This window comes from Artemia sp. Qi Xiang Cuo, chromosome 1 (assembly GCF_049724085.1).
Source record: "Artemia sp. Qi Xiang Cuo chromosome 1, ASM4972408v1, whole genome shotgun sequence".
Taxonomy (NCBI): Eukaryota; Metazoa; Arthropoda; class Branchiopoda; order Anostraca; family Artemiidae; genus Artemia; species Artemia sp. Qi Xiang Cuo.
In genome coordinates this window covers 58,927,633-58,939,735 of record NC_142794.1, presented here as the reverse complement: position 1 = coordinate 58,939,735, position 12,103 = coordinate 58,927,633, and the positions used below count along the sequence as shown (strand labels likewise).

The following is a 12,103-nucleotide window of genomic DNA, read 5'->3' as shown; positions in this document are numbered from 1 at the left end:
TACTTAATTTTCACTTAAGCTCAGTGGTTATATTTTTCTCTCATTTGAAGAGGGCGAAACTCAAGATTAATTGTAAAACCATTATCAGAACTATGTTCCCTTGAAACAAGATTTGTCCATGTCTCAAAACTTGAATCTTGTATTGCTTATTAGATGTATGCTTTTGCCTTGCCATTGAGATCCGTACTTTAGAAGTTTTAAAGATAAATTTTCAGATGAGCATGTATAAACTCTAGTTATTAACCAGAAAATGACACACTATTGCCAACCAAACGATCCATTTCAAAAAATTCGGTTGTACTCTCTTTTTTGTTCTAGCAACATTCTCTTTGCATTGTGGAACTCAAGAGTACATACTTGATTGAAATATTTATAATCGTTTATTTATTTGTAGGTGTCTTTCAATGGTAGATACATTTCCATCGAATGTCGTTGCATCTCCTCTGTCTAGCCGGAATTTGGAAACAATAGAAGAATCCCCCCGGCAAACCCCAGTATGCTTTAAGCGCCCCGATCCCCCACGAAGTCATCCCAGTCCTCATCAGAATAAACGTCGAAAGTCAGATTTGCAAGAAAATGAAAATCCCAGTACAGATGAGAGTATTCCTCGTGTTATACCGACCAGTAAAACAGTTGTTAAAAAGCTGTTTCGGAGTCAATCCGAAACGGATATGTCGCATCACACAATAATGCGAGCAGTTCAAAGCTTTTCTGACAATAGTGATCTAATTGGAGATTGTACTCGATCTTATGCTCTTCCCCTGACAGTTGGCAAACATCCAGAATTGAAAAGTATATCCTGTCATACTTTAGCTGATTTGATAAGGGGTAAATTTAATGATGCTGTAAGCAAGTTTGAAGTGGTAGATTGTCGATTCCCTTTCGAATTTAATGGTGGGCATATTATACACGCTGCAAATCTATGGACAAAGGACTCGATATATCAGGAGTATCTTGATGGTCGTGGAGTGGCACGAATTCCACCGTACCCGACACCTGAACTCAATGCAGAAAAGCGGAATATTCTTATATTTCATTGTGAATTTTCCTCGGAGAGAGGGCCCAACTTGTCTCGTTTCTTAAGAAATAAAGATCGTGATGCAAATAAAGAACACTATCCGGCCCTACATTGGCCAGAGATATATCTTCTTGAAGGTGGATATAAAGAATTTTTTACAAATTATATTGAATTGTGTGAGCCTAAAGAATATATGCCTATGCTGACTGTAGGATATGAAAATGAATTGAAAATATGCCGAGCTAAAGCCAAAACATTTAGTAATGATAATGGTAGACAAGGAAGAGCTCAAGTAAGACTTAAGCGGCTTGGACTATGAATCCAATTTTCATTTTTCCCTTCTCACGCCTTGTTTCTATTTCTCAAGTTAACTAAAAAATTATATTTAATAATTTGCTTTCATAATTAGTTGATTTTGTTGAAGGGCATATGGTACCTGATACACGGAGGGTAGAGTATAAAATATATATATACATAGATTACATTTAGAGAAGTTTGAGCGGCAAAATTATTCCACATTCTAAAGGAAAGCGATGTATTCGTACGTATATTACAAAAAGTGCATATGAATGTTAGTCAGTTGTATAGAAAATCTATTTGAAATTTTTCTTTGTAGGAACTTCATTTGGAATCCGGTATTCAGTTCCAAACTAACTGCCTGACGGTACCAAGTCCTGTTCAACAGGCCGCGTTTTGTTGGTTTTAATTTTGTTGCGGTTGAAGGAGTTGCCTAAATAATTTATTTCTATATACAATTCTTTTAAGCAAACATGCTATTTTTTGTTTGTTTCTTCTTCTGATAAAATAAGAGATCATTTCAATTTTAAGTCACTTTGACTCTTGAATTCAATAGCAGCAGACTTTTAGTTACTATTATTCAATTTTCCATTCGTGTTTTACCGATGGCAAAGAATGTGTTGTTCTTGAAAACTGAGATTTAGGTGAAGATGCCGTGCAATGAGTCATTCATTAATATATCCTTTCAGTGAAGAACGAACAGGGAATTGCTTTAAAGTATTAAAAATTGATGTTTGCTTTATGCTAAGAAAAGTAAAATCTATAACTTGGTTTTAGAATTCAGTCTTATTCTGAACTCTGGGTTTCTCAAATATTTTGATTTAGTTTTTAACCATGGAATCAGAGAGTTTTTATGTGTGTTTTGATAGTTACCTGAAAATTTATATCTTATAAATTAAACGAGACTTTTTGCACGGTGATCTTTTAAATTTCAGGGTTTTAATTTTTTAGTCTGACAGTTAGTATCATTCGAACAGACCCAGGGTCCCTTTACTTATTTATTCCTTTTGTATTCGAATTAGATATTTGAAGTATGTTTATACGCAGCGATAATGCGTTTTTACCTTCTTTTTCCCCTCGGTGATAGTGACATGCACTTGTTTGTGTGAAGCGATAGCATCGCAAGGCATTGCGAAGTAAAATGTTTAGTTCCGTTGGTAGAGCTTAATTATTTTCCTTGGTTGTCAAAAGAGAAGCAGAACATTTTTAGCACCTTAAAATAGAAATAGTTTGGAAATTTTGCTCTTTGGTGCACATGGAAATTTAGCATCTTGTATGACAACCATTTTCTCCCTCATTTACACTTCCCATATTCTCGAGTCAGGGCTGTTGCAATAATACCTGTATACGCATTGTTCTCGAGCTCTTAATACGATCTCAGTAAATGACTTTCGAATGACATTGATTACCACCCCACATAGTTTCTCAAATTCGTACCACAGCTAATCCATGTTTGCCCATTCCCTTGTATGACGAAATAAACGGATAGATACGTGCGGTTTAAGAATCATTACTTTTACTTCTATTCAAAATGGCACTTAATTTTTGAATCTTGGAATGGGGTGTGCAATTTTGTCGTTTTAGAAAGAAATTTGATAGATATAAAGCCGGTGTAAAAAATTTGTGCTGTTTTATTCTTTTGTGCTGGTTCTCGATATCGAACCCTTTTCGTTTCGTTTCTCTATTTTGCGTGTTTTTTTTCTGTTCCTTTTTCTTCTCTCCCTAGTTTTGTAGATGAATGTGAGTACAGGTTACTTTTGAAATTTTTCTTCTCTTTCTCTGTCTTTTTTTTTCTTTCTTTTTTGTGTTGAGTGTAGTCCGTCATATAAGATGTTTTGTATAAAGTGCAGTGTGGGTATTTTTCAACTAACGGGAGATTAAAACCTTTAGTTTGACCTAGTCTTGTTTGCTTCTTGTTCCTTAATAGTAGACTTTTGTATACAATTGAAGAGAGGAAATTGGACACTTTTGCAGGGCTCATTGAGTGGTCACTAAAAAATAGTAGTGTTCAGCACAAATTTCAAGCTCGTTAAGGTCCAGAAATAGCTAATAAGTCTTTTAAAACTGGTACTAAAATGCCAATTACCATGGAATGGAATCACTCTTTAGCCCTTCCCGTGAAATTGCCATTTCCTTTAAATACCTTCTAATTATCTCTTCCATTGTAGGAGGCTCTGCATTTGTTTGGCCCACATGGATAGACAAAGATCTCAAAGGGTTTCAAAATTCGAACGATTTTAGTCCATTGTATCGTGTCAGTAGGTGATACAAGGTTTCACTTCAGCATTTTCCTTAAGGGTTATTATTTTATAACCAGACCAGGATTTATCAATATGCCCACTAGGCCCGGGCCTAGAGGCTCACAATGCCAGGGGGGGGCGCAATAAATGACCAATTGAGTGATTTGTTCTTAACAAAAACTGGACTGGTGTGATCTATCGTCCAAGTGCAAGGTGCACTACGCCGCCGTGCTGCCTATTCACAAAAAAAGTGGTTTTAAAACAACACAGGAATCCCTTGACTCAGTTTTCGACTAATTTTACTGATTTTTACCTAGGTTTTACTAATTTTCGACTTATTTTCGACTCGGTCAAAAATTTCGGAGGGAGGGGTTCAAACCGGGTAACCCCCCTCCCCCTTGGATACGGCCTTGGCTGAAAGGGTGCCATATATTCTGATTTAAGCGAAAGTAGATAGTGGGTTCATTGGGAAAAATTGGCTAACTAGGAATATAAAATTTTCGAAACTGTCTTTTTTTGCTTTTAATGATATGACAACTAAAATTCGAAGTATTATTTGCCGAAGTATTAAACACATCACGTGACAACATCATCTTTGCGGAAATTTGACTTAGCAACAGCTCTGTGGTTGCGGTTTACCTCGCCAAAAATGATGCAAATTACCAGCACATTCAATTCCTTGGACACTTATAAACTGTCATTTGCCTCCCAAGAATGGCAGCCGAGAGTTCGGTATCACCTCTCTCTTTCATTTCTTTTGGCTCCTCAGTTGTGTTCTGCTCAGTGCTTCCACTATCCCCGAATTTTCAGGGAATTCCCCGAAAATCTGGCAAAGGGGAGCGGCAAAAACGGTTGCTCCTGGAAGCGTTAAAGCTTTAAATCCTGTCCTGTTGTTGGCTGTCGCAAAATGGACAAAACCAGAAGAGGCAAACGGACATATATGTTGTTCTTAAAGCCGTTTTCGTGAAGCATCACAACCTAGTGGCACCAAGGGCTCACTGAAACTTGGGAAGGGTAATTACTCATTCTGCAGTTTTGCCATTAATTGATTTAAAGACTAAAATTTGAGAACAATCTTCCATGGTTAGTCATTGAAAATTGGGGAGTCTAGAAATTGATAATCTAGAGGAATCCGTTGATTTTGAATTAAAGTTATCAAGTATTTTGCAGTAGGTTGCATCAAGACATGGCCAATTGTAGTCAGAGAAAAGCCAAGACAGATAGTCCAAGTATTTGAGACGCAAATGTTTAAATGGCTGGAGCACGGGTAAATGGCAGGAGTATGCATGACTCTTATTGGACACATACTTGTCTGTTTACCACTAATCTCCTTCAAAGTAGTCTTTTTGGCTGCCATCCACTTCTTCCAACATTCTGCCTCTGTCGGAAGCAGTGCTAGAACGTCTCTATTGAGATGACGCACAGCTGGTCCGTTGAATTGAGCGTGTCTTCTCTAGACTGAAACCCGGTCCTTTTCATTGGCATTTTCAGGGTGGGGAAAAACCAGAAGTTACACGGAGCCATGTCGAGAGATTAGGGAGTCTGACAAAGCACAGGTGCATTGTGTTTTGCCAGGAAATTGTATCGAATTTGAAGTATGGGTGGTTGCGTTTTCGTGATAAGAGTTGCCAATTGCCCGCTGTCCACAAGTCCGTACTTTTCCGTATTATAGCCTCACGAAGGCAACGCAAAACCTCTGCAGTATTCCTTGGTGATGGTTGTGCCGTTTGGAGCGTACTCGTGATGAACCACTCCACTGGAATACACTTCTTCATTCAACGGAGGTCTGCCGGTGACTGACAGGCCCTGAAGGTAGCTAAGAAATTCAAGCATGCCCATTGGCACTACCTAGATACGCGCATCAAGTTATGCCTTCCTAGCCTCATTTGTTAACCCACAAAAAATTATGGTCGGATACTTTTTGAACAAACCTCGTATGTCGTTATTCTAAAATTTATTTCGTATTCTACTTAAATAAAACACATTATCCTTACATAAAATTCTTGGATAAAACACCTAATCCCTCTATCATTTCTTTTCTTTTGCAAGAAAAACTTCTTTACTGCAGTCTCGAGGGGTGCCAAACGGCTCGTATTCCTAATGTTAACTGGAATTCTATCCCATACAGACGGGGGAAGATTTTACTCACAAAAGAAGCTCTTGTCCGTGTTTCAGGATGCGTGTATCGGATTTGAGGCTCCTTGTGCCTCATACGGAATACCACTATTAATGGGGAAAAGAAGAGGGAAGTGGATTATTCAAATATTTGTATGTGAAAACAATAGCTTGATAATCTATTAATGATGAAGCAATGAATTCTCCGAGGAATGTGGTTCGATCCGTCACTTTAGCACTTTAATGGAAAAAAGGGTAATATTGTTGTTTTTTAAGGGTGGCATGCTGCTAAAAATTGTGCTTTTTGCACAATCCAGTTAGGGCCAAACTAAAGTACAATGTACTCAAATAGATGGGGATCTTAGAGAAGAATTGAATTAAAGAGCCAAGCTCTGAACAAAGCGGGATGAAGCACATTAAGTTGTTTTAGTCTCTTATGGCTTTGGTGCTGAAATAAGTTGTCAGTAGTAGTGTTGTGAAACGTCCAAAAACTAGGATCGTACTCGCCATAACTCCTATCGGATGAAAAAAAAAGAATTGTTGTGGCTTCAAAAGGTGTGGAAGACATATTAAAAGCCCCCTACAGAATTTGGCTTTGCCAAACAGAATTTAAAAAAATGCAAGTGAAAGTTATTTAACAGACACATACACCTATTTAATTTCGCTACTGAATGTTGGATTACACCGATTCTTTTTTCTAGTCAGTGACCCAAGGCTCGCTATCGTTCAAAAAAAGGGGTGGCTCATATCAGTTGTAGTTGGTTTGAGGGTGGATTCTAGGGTAATCGGCGGCGCTTACAACGAATATCGGGGTGCACAAGTTCGCACGCGTGTAGAACATGGTCATTTTAGCCTCTAAGGTCAAATTTGGCCTATAACGACGTCATACCGCTCTTGATTTTTTCTTACATGGTAAAATAAACTGAAAATTTTATAAGCTTGACATATTCTGAATCATAAGAAAAATTACTTTCACCTGGTATTTTTAGTTTTTCACCACAATTTTTATTTCTTTAGTTATCCCTATTTAATTTTGAAAATAAGGGTTTTTTAATATACTTTTTCTTAGTTTTTTCGGTTTTTCTGAAATTTTTGCCTACATAAGTATATTTTTTTTGATTTATTTTTATTCTGCTCGTCATTACGACTCAAACGTTGTGCCTTTTTTTTTTTTTTTTTTAATATTAATCATTGAGCAAATATTTATTTTTTTATAAATAGCGTAATAGCTTTAAGAAATTAGCTTACAATGACCAATTTTTATTTAATTTTTTTTAGCTGTTAAAAAAAAAGAAAGAAAACGAATCAAACTGCACATCATTCGAACCGTCCAAATGTCCTTTACATGTTGTTAATAAAAACAAAGTCGAGACTTGAATCTGCAAGAATATATAAGCCTTTCAACAACAAAATCCCCCCCCCCCCCCAAAAAAAAAGAAAATTTCCTGAATAGTGGTGTTTTACTCTAAATATTTTCAACACAACCTATAATTTTTATTTCACCAAACGATAGATCACTCTTTTTTTAATCAAATAATTTATTTACTTTCTATATAAAAAATATTTTTAACCCGGGGTAAAAAACAACGGATGCCTGGTTCTGCGATCGCATGCGTTAATTTGGTTTCCACAGCAATAAAAAAAAAACGGAGCATCTTCCATATCGGGTTTTAGTTGGATAAAGTACCATAAAAGGCCAATTTTCTCCTTTATAGGCTAAAATCGTCAAGTTCTACATTAGTGCGAGCATGTGCACCCCGATATTCGTTTTAAGCACCTTAGATTACCCCGGTATCCATACTCAAACCTACTACGGCTGATGTGAGCCACCCACTTTCTTTTTTTGAACGTTAGCGAGTCTTGAATCACTGCCTATTGCGTAAAGTACTGAAAACTACGACGTAAAAGGAAAGGATTTGGGATATTTATCTGATCTAGTTAAAGGTAAGGATTCGGGCAACAACGATTTTAGGGGGTGTCAGTTGTCTTGCGTGAGGCACACAATGTTGGTACAACTAGTTCTGAAGCATATAAACAGATAGGAGATGCCTTGGACAGCATTGCTCCGCTTTTCTCGAAGCACAACGAGTCCAGATCTACCATAAGGAATTATAGCCTCTGGATCAACTATTTAGATCTTATCCGTACCGGAAACGATTATCTTTACGTACTGATACGAAGTCAACAGCCTTGAACTACATTCTGCAACAGTCTGGCTTGCAGTCCTGGCCAAAAATTATTCCGAATATGCTTTTGAAGACTTGAAGACTCTCCTCGATCTGACTATATAGTTGATGTCATGAGTGTCATAAGGTGTTATCGACCAGAACAAAATGAGACGCTAGCAGATTTTGGAATAAGAGTCTACGCTGGGATTTATAGGAACACATCCAAAGCTTGTTAGTATTTAAAATTGGCTGGTGACAGTCAAGACGGTCTTAATCACGGTAGAACCCGTGGTGACTACTCGTTCAACCTCAAAGAAGCATCTGGATGTCCAGAAAGAAGAGGAGATCCTAAAGGAAATATTTCTAGCCCGTTCACTTCCTCCAGCAAAGTTGCAACACTCTGGGACGGGATTCTCAGCAGTCGCTTAGCCAAAGATCGACTCTTGAACGTTCTTTTGAGCTCCGGGAGTACAAAATTTCGACCCGTCTGATGGTTCATCTAGCTGGAGGTTTCGAGAGTCGACATAGAGCTGTTACCGTTACGCCCCATGGAAGCTCTGTTAATGACGATATCTCGTGTTGCCATGAGGAGGCACACACTGGGGTATTATACCACACGGCAGTTGCCGCAAGACGAAAGAGCACACTTGTGATAATTCAAGCCAACGATGCTGATAACGTCTTACTAGCTGCATACTACTTCCGGTATCTTGCTAGTCTCGGCCTCAAGCAGCTCTGAGTTAAGCTTCTGTGCTACTGCATACGGCAGCACAAAAACTAGGAGTAACATTTTGCAACGCCTTGCCGCTTGTCCACAGCTTGAGTGGATGTGACACCACAGGCTTTCTGTATGGAATTAAAAAGGTCCGCTTTTTTTTGCTGCGAAGTCTTCAGAACTCTGTTTGGGTCCTTAGGTGATGAAGTTCGAGCCCTTGCAGAGAATCCATCATCTTCGCAAAGTGATGGTTCAGTCAACATCTGTAAGCAGCGTGTGCTAACAGTGTATGGCAGAAGTTCGACTAACTTCAATAGTCTGAATCATCTTTGAGCAAATTTGTATTCGAGATTGGAGGATTTGTGACGTTTACCACAAACTGATATCTCGTTTCTGCTTCATTCGAAAAGGTGCATTTTCCAGTCACTGATTTGGATCCAAAGCCCCAAGCCCTGTATTGATTTACCTCAGGCTACCGATATGGGCTGGAGAATTAAAGATCATGAACTAAGGCCAGACCTAGTTTCTGCGATGCCGTATGGGCTAGCATCGCATACTTTTTGCAACTGTGACAAGACGAACTGCGGCTTCCACTGCAAATGCTCCAAAATAGGTTTCTGTGACAGCGCATGCAAGTGTGGAGCTGACCCCCAAAAATGCCTACTTTCCGATGTGAATCAGAACGCGTCCCAAGACGAAGATGAAGAAGAAAAAGAAATTTGAGCCACCGTTTCATGTTCAGTTTTAGATATTTGATTTTTTATTTGTTTTGATATTAAACTCCTAATGCAGTCGTCTAAACCTTACTTTCAGCTGATCATGACATTTACTGTCTACTACATCAGTGGCCGTTGACCCAATCTAGCCGATTGGATCATTGGCTCCTGCTATGCTGGGATTTAAAGAAAAGAGTATCTTAAATCAGCATTAGTCACCTCTGCACCACACGTTCACACGGCTTCGCCACCTTGAGGCTCGTATATGAGTCTACGTAAGCCAGATTGTGTCCAATACTACAGAAAAAAAAATAGTTGCTCAAGAATTAGAATTTTTTGGAAAAGAGGCACATGTTTTGACTCATAATGACGAGCAGAATTCAAATAAAGAATAAAAAATATACCAAATTCACGCATGCGATCGCAGAACTTGGCATCTGTTTTTTTTTTTTTTTTTTTTCCTGGTTAAAGATATTATTTCTATAGAATGTAAATACATGATTTGATTAAAACAAGAGCGATTTATCGTTTGGTGAGATAATAATCATAGGTTGTCTTGAAAATATTTCGAGTAAAACGCCATTATTCAGAAAATTCTTTTTTTTTGGGGGGGGATTCTTTTCTTCAAACGCTTGTTTATTCTTGCAGATTAAAGTCTCGACTTTGTTTTTATTAAAAACGTGCAAACGACATTCTGATGCTTCGAACTATTTGCAGTTTGTTTCTTACTAATTTTTTTTAACAGCTAAAAAAAAAATTAAAAAAAACTTGGTAATTGTAGGCTAATTTCTGAAATCTATGACGTTATTTAGAAAAAATAAATAGTTGCTTAAGGATTAAGATTTTTTTTAAAAGAGGTACATGGTTTGGTTTGTAATAACAAGCAGAATTCAAATAAAGCATAAAAAAATATACTTTTTTAATCAAAAATTTCAGAAAAATCGAAAAAACTAAGAAAAAGTAGATTTAAAAACCTTATTTTAAAAATTAAATAAGGGTTAACAAAAAAAAAATAGACGCTGTGGGGAAAAACTAAACATACCAAGTGAAAGTGCTTGTTCTTAGAATTCAGAATACGTCAAGTTTATAAAGTTGTAAGTTTGTTTTACCGTGTAAAAAAAATCAAGAGCGGTATGACGTCTCTAGATGCCAAATTTAATTTTATAGGCTAAAATGACCGTTTTAGACTTATTTTTGATCCTGTTCGACCCGACGTTAATTGCCAACGCCTCCAATTACCCCATCATCCATCCTCGAACAAAATACAGCAAATGTTAGCTTCCCGTTGAAAGATCACGGCCCTTCAGTTACTGACTATTCTAGAGACGGGAGCTCCTTGTCCCTTCTCCTCAAAGCTTATACATTCGCAGACCATACGGCAAAGTAGGGTAAAAATATCTTCTATGGAATATTTCTGACTTGGTGTTCCTCGCGCCTCTAATTAATAAGGGTATCTGGTCAAAACATAAAAAGCATTATTAAGGTTATTTCGAAGACCCCACTGCCGTTTCATGACGATAGATAAAAGTTCAAATAGGTATAAATCCTTTTAATAGACAGTGATAATTCACAAACAATACTGGATATTTTGGGGTTCAAAACAAATTTCTCGGGAAACTACTGAAATTGAGAAAATTTATTCAAGGACATGGGTTTAAATATAAACACAGGACCTCTGTCCAATTTATAGTTCAAATAATGCTAACGAACTGGAACCAGAAAGGTCAAGGAGACTCGCTTTGGTTATTTTTTTTGAAAAAGTAAAGTTATTAAATAATATGCAGTTATTTTATTTTGTATATAAATTAATGTTTTTAATTTTATTTTTGTATTTCTGCTGATGACGGTCACTGCACATGTGACCGAAATACCCGGTATTTTTTGTGAATTATCACGGTCTACTAAAACCATTTATCCCCATTTGAACTTTTATTTAAAGCGTTATGAATTTCCTTATGTATATAATTATTTTTTGTTAACTATTTACAAAAACACATTGTCGGTAAAGTAGATGGCAGCTCTGACGGCATATGCTTTTATGTTAACGAATCTTTTGCATTTTAGAACCAAAATGAAATTCAGCATAACCCTTCAGAACTCAACCTGCTGCATCATTAAGCGCAAATGCCTCTAGGGCCAGATTGGCTAGGTGCGGGACCCGATTGGATTTTTTTTACGTTTATATATATATATATATATATATATACGTATATATATATATATATATATATATATATATATATATATATATATATATATATATATATATATATATATATATATTATAAAAAAAAACTCGTGTCTTTTGGAGTTGTGACTACTGTTGGTACGGGTCGCTCTTTTCTTACTATTGCCTGGGATGTCTGCAAACTATACAATTCTTTGTTCTTCCCTTTCATCTTTGGCAAGTTCTGATTCCTTCTGTTGCTTGTAATTCTCACTGCTGATTATCTTCTAATCACTGTATAAAGATAATTAGTAGTAAGTTTACCGCAAATGATTTCTAGCTCTTCATTCTTGGTGCGCACAAACAGCTCCTCCCACTTCCTCTTGCATTAGCGGGTTAGTATATATTCGTCAATCAATGAAAAATGGTTCAAAATTTTATTATTCGTAATTGCGAAAGCAGAAAGAAACTTGGTGAGCCGCCGAGGTTGTTTGCAAATTTCCCATCTCACAGGTATGACTTAATTTATATACAAATTATGACTTAATCTATTATTTATATACAGTAGACTTAACTGATTGGCCTATGTAGGATTTCTAAAAAGGGGGGCAGGGGGTTGATTAAATTTTTGAAAACAAGGAAATTTCTAGTGTTAACTTCTAATCAA

At 36.9% G+C, this 12,103-nt stretch overlaps 1 protein-coding gene across 2 annotated transcripts in view; it reads left to right on the top strand.

Annotated features, from left to right (window-relative positions):
• LOC148956531 (uncharacterized) overlaps window positions 1–3,210 on the top strand; it is a 35,615-nt gene extending 32,405 nt beyond the window's left edge. For both annotated transcript variants that reach the window (XM_089085917.1, XM_089085922.1), the window contains exon 6: window positions 395–3,210. In XM_089085917.1, the coding sequence (XP_088942043.1) occupies window positions 395–1,337 (943 nt within the window). In that variant the 3' untranslated portion in view covers window positions 1,338–3,210. The remainder of the gene's footprint in view (window positions 1–394) is intronic.
• Window positions 3,211–12,103: the final 8,893 nt, after the last annotated feature.